The 5,886-nt window shown below is 52.1% G+C and overlaps 1 protein-coding gene across 1 annotated transcript in view; it reads left to right on the forward strand.

Moving 5' to 3' along the window:
* LOC104530429 (sarcoplasmic/endoplasmic reticulum calcium ATPase 3-like) overlaps positions 1 to 5,060 on the forward strand; it is a gene marked incomplete at its 5' end in the record, with an annotated part of 18,327 nt that extends 13,267 nt beyond the window's left edge. The window contains 2 exon segments of the mRNA XM_029086743.1: positions 415 to 487; positions 4,985 to 5,060. Coding sequence (XP_028942576.1) covers positions 415 to 487; positions 4,985 to 5,060 — 149 coding nt within the window.
* Positions 5,061 to 5,886: the final 826 nt, after the last annotated feature.

The following is a 5,886-nucleotide window of genomic DNA, read 5'->3' on the forward strand; positions in this document are numbered from 1 at the left end:
TGGAGGAAGGGCTTTTCTTCAGCTCTGTTGTCCTGGTTTTGCTACAATAGAGCACAGCTCTGAGCACAGCAGGGTTTCTAGCAGGTGTACGATCATTTTGAGTCCCATCATACCAGCTCAGTGTCTTTCCTCCTCCCATGCCATGCTCCCGACATGCCGGGTCCTCTGAGCCACCTTCATCCCCATGGTCATGATGCTCACGGGTCTCTCTGTGTCTCATCCAGCAAGGATTTCCCATGCAGCTATTCAGTCACAGCTATGGGGCAAAATCACGCTTCACTCATCACGTTTGAAAGAAAGAATTGAAATCCTGCATCTTCCTAATTTCTCTGGGCTTTGAAAAGCAAACAAACAAAAAAAAAACCCTCAAAAAGTCACTTTTAAATGTGGTGTTGTGATTTTTTTTTTTACCAGGCATTCTCAGGACGGTAAGACACACGTGGAGCGGGGAGCACCAGTTGAAAACCTGCAGGACTCCAAAGCAAGGGTTGGCTTTCTTATGTGTCTCATCCCTGAACGTTGTGTTCTCATGTTTCTGCCAAAGTCTTGGTTGTGTGTGGTGGAGACCTGCTTGGACCACCTTGGGTAAAGGTGGCTTGGAAAACCAGCTGATAACACAGCCCAGGGACCCTGTACCCAGACAGGATCTCCTTTCCCACACTGGCCTCTGTTTTGCTTCAAAAGAAGGTCTAAAAAGCCCATGAAGCAGCTGTTTACCTGGCAGTCTTGGCCAGGGGACAGGCTACTGCTTGGCCTCTGCAAGGTAGTGCTTGGGGATGGTCTCCAGCATGGGACCTTCCGAGGGATGGCCAAGGGTGTTCAGTTGAGGGCTGCAAGTCTAGCTGCAAGTTCTGCTGATTCAGGTTTTGCATGGAAAAGTTTCTGCTTTGATCAGATTTAGATAAGTTTCCATGATCAGATTTAGATGTGTTTCCATGACGTTGGATTTTCCTTGTCCTTGAAGTGGCAGAAAGCTGAGACTCTTCAGTTTTCACTGTGGTGTCAGTGCTTTACATTCCTCTCCCCATCATCCCAGTCACTCCTAGCCTCTCATCTTGCATTCCTTGTGTGTAGTGCTGCCTTCACCCATCCTGGCCTCTCTGAGGTTTCTGCTGTCTCAGTTTTGGGATGCAGTGGAAGCGCATGGCTTGCTGGGACCTGTAGATATTCTGGCCAGGAATGTGGAGATGTTCTTCAAGACCCTCTCAAGGTGTCTATCACACAGACACCTGCTGGCAGGTTCACAAGGGCTGACCACCCTCAAGGACCTCTTGCCTAGTAGTTTTAATATTTGCTGTCCTCTCCACATTTAAGTGTATTGCTTTTGGAGCCCTGTGGCATGCAGGAGGAAGGTTTCCAGGCATCTGTGCTAAGACCTTGCAGAAGTCTTTTTCTGAGTGGTTCTCAAAAGGTACGAAATCCAGACAGGACACTGGGATAACCCTGGTGTTTGTGCTCCTCCATGCACTCTCTGCCCACTGCCATGGCCATGCACCATCCCTGGGGACTCCTCATAGAATCCCAGACTGGTTTGTGTTGGAAGGGACCCTAAAGCTCATTCAGTTCCAACCCCCCGCCATCAGCAGGGACACCTTCTACTAGACCAGGTTACTCAAAGCCTCATCCAACCTGGCCTTCAACACTTCTAGGGAGGAGCAGCCACAGCTTCTCTGGGCAACCTGGGCCAGTGTCTGACCACCCTCACAGTGAAGAATTTCTTCCTTAGATCTCATCTCAATCTCCACTCTTCCAGTTTCAAGCCATCACCCCTTGTTCTATCACTCTCTGCCCTTGTCCAAAGTCCTCTCCAGCCTTCCTGGAGCCCCTTCAGGTACTGGATTTTCACCATCTCGAAGCAAACCCATCGCAGGTGTCGGTGTTGCCACTGTGGTGTTTTCATGTGTTTCCAGCACATTCATCAGCAGGTCCTGCCTGGGTGCTGGGGCTCCACCGTTTCTCACCTGTGCTGTGGTGAAAGCAGGAGCAGGTTGGGCTGCCCCGACAGCAGCAGAGTCACTGAAAATCAGAAGTTTGATGCACAAGAATTGTCTTGGCATGTTTTGTGGCAGATGAGCATTAATGCAGCCGTTTGTCCTTATGCCTGATGAGGACGGCAGCTCCTGGGTGATTTTGTAGGAGCTGCAAGGTGGTGGCCACAGCACTGGGTACCTCTCCCCTCCCTGGTGAGCAGCACCATGCTCTGCAGCTTTCTGCCACCGCAGCTGATGTGCAGGCGAGATAGCACCTTTGGGTGGAGCATCTCCACCACCAAGGGAGGTTCGGCCTCTGATCTGCAATGTAGGTCAACTTTATGCTTTAATATCCATCCTCCCAAAGGAGACCAGCTAGTAGAGGTGGCTGTGTAGTGTGACAAGTGTGTCACACTCCCTGCCAGGGCCAGCTGGAGCTCTGCATCCCTCTGAGACAGCCCAAAATCTGCAGGGACCAAAATCTCCGTATCCCATCACATAAAACCTGCAGCATGTAGCAAGAAGGAGCTGCTCACCCTCATCTCCCCCACGCACCCACACCTGGGGACACAGACAGCCCCTGACAGCACCCAGGGGCTGCCGCAGCTGCCCGCTTTCCCTGGGGAGGAGCAGGCGTCCCTCTCCCCGGCGCGGTGCAGAGTCGGAGCGAGCGGCCGTTGCTGCCCTTGTAGGGTAATCTCAGCGTGGAGCTACCTTGGCTGGCGCTGGCGTTGGGGGAGGGATGCATCCCCATGGGCCAAGTCCTTCCCTGGAGCTGTGGGATGCTCTGAAGGAGAGCAGTGCTGCACCTTTTGGTGCTGGAATCTCTCCAGATAGGATTTTATAGCTCTGCTCTCTTGCTTTTTATTTCTTGATCTTTTCCCCTCCCTCTTGTTTATTTCTGGGTGTGCATGTGCTGGGCTTGAGAAAACGAAGAGCAGAGGGGAGCTCTGGGTGCTGCTGCCCCGGTGTTGTGAAGGGATGGGAGGAGGGTTTCTCTTTTGGCTTTCTCCCAGGGTCTGGGGTCTGGGCTGAAGCTCAGGGTCCCCTGGTGCAGTGGGCAGACGGGCAATTTTCAGAACTACGAGGGCTGCAGTGTTTTCCTCAGTGGAGGGAGCGATCCAGGCTGGTGGCTGGAGTCTGCATCCCTCCAGCATCACTTTTTACAGGAACCTGTTAAGAGAAAAGTCCAAAGCAACATGGAGAAACCTCCCCAAAAGGCTGTTCTCTCCCAGTGAGGAGCAGATCTTGTAGGAGATAAGCTCGTGTTGTTCAGTTGCAGTTTTGCAAGAGCTGAAGGGCTGTGAGAACCCCAAGAAGCTTGATGTGAGGCAGGACACAGATGGATCATGACTGTCCCAGTGTTCCTGCAATCCCCATGTCCTCCCTGCTCCTGTCACCAGTGTGTGGAGAGGAGAGGGCCGGCACATAGGGACCCGCATCATCTTAAAGCAAAGTGGGTGTTGGACCCTCAGATGACTGCAGACCTTGTGGAAACACCCAACTCGCTCTGTGCCAGGGAGGGTGTTACTTAGAGACCTGACAGAAACATTTTGAAGAGCACCCACCATGGTTAAACACTCTCTGTCAGCGCTGCAGCTGTGTCCCCTTCCTGTCCCTGCCCAGTGTACACGCTGCCACCCCCCTGTTTACCCCATCCCAGGGTGAAGCATTGAGGGGAAGCACCGTGGCTGGCCAAGAACCACCCACGTGTCAGCTGGTGGGGGCTGAAGAGACACCCCTGCAACTCAGAGAAGATGAATTTTGGTTGTTGCAATAAGATTTAATACAGTGGGGTCGCCGACGTCCCTGCTTTGCTCTGAAGCCGGCGGCGCGGAGGCCACGCAGAGGGCTGCTGCCATTGCCGCATCAATTTTATCTCGGGATGCAAGGGCTGGGCTCTCCAGCTGGAAAGAAATTTTGGCAGAAGTTGTGAATTTTTTATTTTTTATTTTTTTTCCCTTTTCTCTCCCCTGTTATTTATGAATTCCCCTGGAAGCTTGTCGGCACCAGGGTTGGCAGCAGGCGCGGAGCTTCACTGGTAACCCCAGGCAGGACCCCTATTTATCACCAGCACAGTAACAGCGGTTCTCTGCTGCGTGCAGTGATGAAAGATAGAGAAATACAGCCGAAAGATGCACGATAAGGGATTTTTCTAACTCTTCTCAGAAAGTGCTGCCTTGTGAGTGTTTTTTTTTAAGGTAAAAAACCTCTTTTCTGTGCAGACCGAGCTGCCAGCAGGGTCTCTCTCATCCCTGAGCTGAAGAGTAGCTGCTGCCTTAGGGGGCCGGGGATGCTGCTGTTGACTCCTTGAAAATTGAGGATCTAGTTAGTGAGAGTCAGGCTCTGACAGGGATTCCAAGGCTGCTGACACCAAGTTCAAGCTGAACACCGTATCTTTCCTTGGGGCTGTGTGTTCCCTGTTGCCTTCAATGTCCAGCTCCATCCATCAGTAGGGTGGGAGTAGGGAAGAGAGCAGCCCTGGGGCTGGGACAGTGACTGCAGTGGGTAGATTGGTCCATGCTAATTGTTCTGGAAGTATTTATGGATGTAAATATCTATCTCTAGTGTGTGTAAGTGGTGTCAGCCCATGGAGCAGTGTCTGTCCATCTATATGGGATGGGCAGTGGGATGCAGTGAGCTTCCTCCCTTGTGCTGCTGCCTTTCCCTGGGTGCTGCTTGTTGCTCTCGTTAGGAGCGATAACGAGGAATCCCAGCCTGTTCACCTTCCCGTTGTTCCTGCCTGCATGGCTCCACCTCATCCCTTTTCCTACCTGCTCCAGGCTGAGCCTGCTGAGCCCTTCCTCGCCCCTCAGCATCCTCCTCCACCTTATGCAGCCTGAGCTGCCGCAGCTGCTGTCAGACCAGCTCTGTGCAGATGGGATCCCAAGTCCTTTCTGGGATCAACCCAGGAGCAACCTCTTTTGATAACAAAAACAGGGAGCTGGTTTGCTTTTGAACCCTCACCAACACTTTTTCTTCTCTTTTTTTTTTTTTTTTCCCATTCGTTTCAGGCGAAGAGGACAAGAAATGAACGACACAAAGGAAACGCTCCTACCTAAAGGATCCCTAACTTGTAACTCGGACTGAAGTCTTGCATGCGTGACCATCGCTAGAAGCCAGCAGGACATGCATGTGTCCGACTATCAGACAAATGCGGGTGAATCATCGAAAAGAAAAATACTGATTTTTGTTTTGTTTCGTAGCTTTCTTTTTCCTGTACATACGAGTGCAATTACTGGACAGCTGGCGTAGGGTTTGGGGACGGAGCTGTGTGAACCTGGGTCATCGTAACGTGGTTCCTTGGGGATTTGTTCCTGCAAAAATTTGAGACCTTCTTTCCAATTTTCACCCTGAGTGGGTGAGCTCAGGCAAGGCATCCTTCACGGGAGATCGAGGAGGGGAGTTGGGATTTTAGGCAATACACTGAGCGCGGGCAGGAGGCTGCGTCCCCAGCCAAGGGGATGCACGAGGGCAGCTCACAGGGCCAGGAAGGGCTTGGGGTGGGCGACAGGGCCGTGGGTTGGGGTCGCTGACCCTCAGTGATTTTCACGTTGTTGGTGGGTACATGCCTGTGGCTGCTGTGCTCTGCTCCAGTCACTGCAGCAGCTGCAAATGGCTTCCCAGTGTGAGCACTGGTGGTGTGGATCTTGTGGACACACGTTCATATGCCAAGGTTGGGTGCGTACGGTGGAAGGTGAAGTTCTCCCTATTTCTGACACTGTCTTGTCTGATCCCTGCGTTGTGGAAAGCCCTCCACCTCCTCAGGCTCATCCAACACCAAAGCGTGATGTAGTCTTTGTTCTCCTTCGTCCGATGTCTTGTTAGATCCCATCTGCTCTATTTAAGCCATAGCTGTCTTCCTCGTAGGGGCAACCATTTAAAGCAAAGCATGGGGATGACCAACTTTGCATTC

This window comes from Antrostomus carolinensis, unplaced genomic scaffold (assembly GCF_000700745.2).
Source record: "Antrostomus carolinensis isolate BGI_N321 unplaced genomic scaffold, ASM70074v2 scaffold26909, whole genome shotgun sequence".
Lineage (NCBI taxonomy): Eukaryota > Metazoa > Chordata > Aves > Caprimulgiformes > Caprimulgidae > Antrostomus > Antrostomus carolinensis.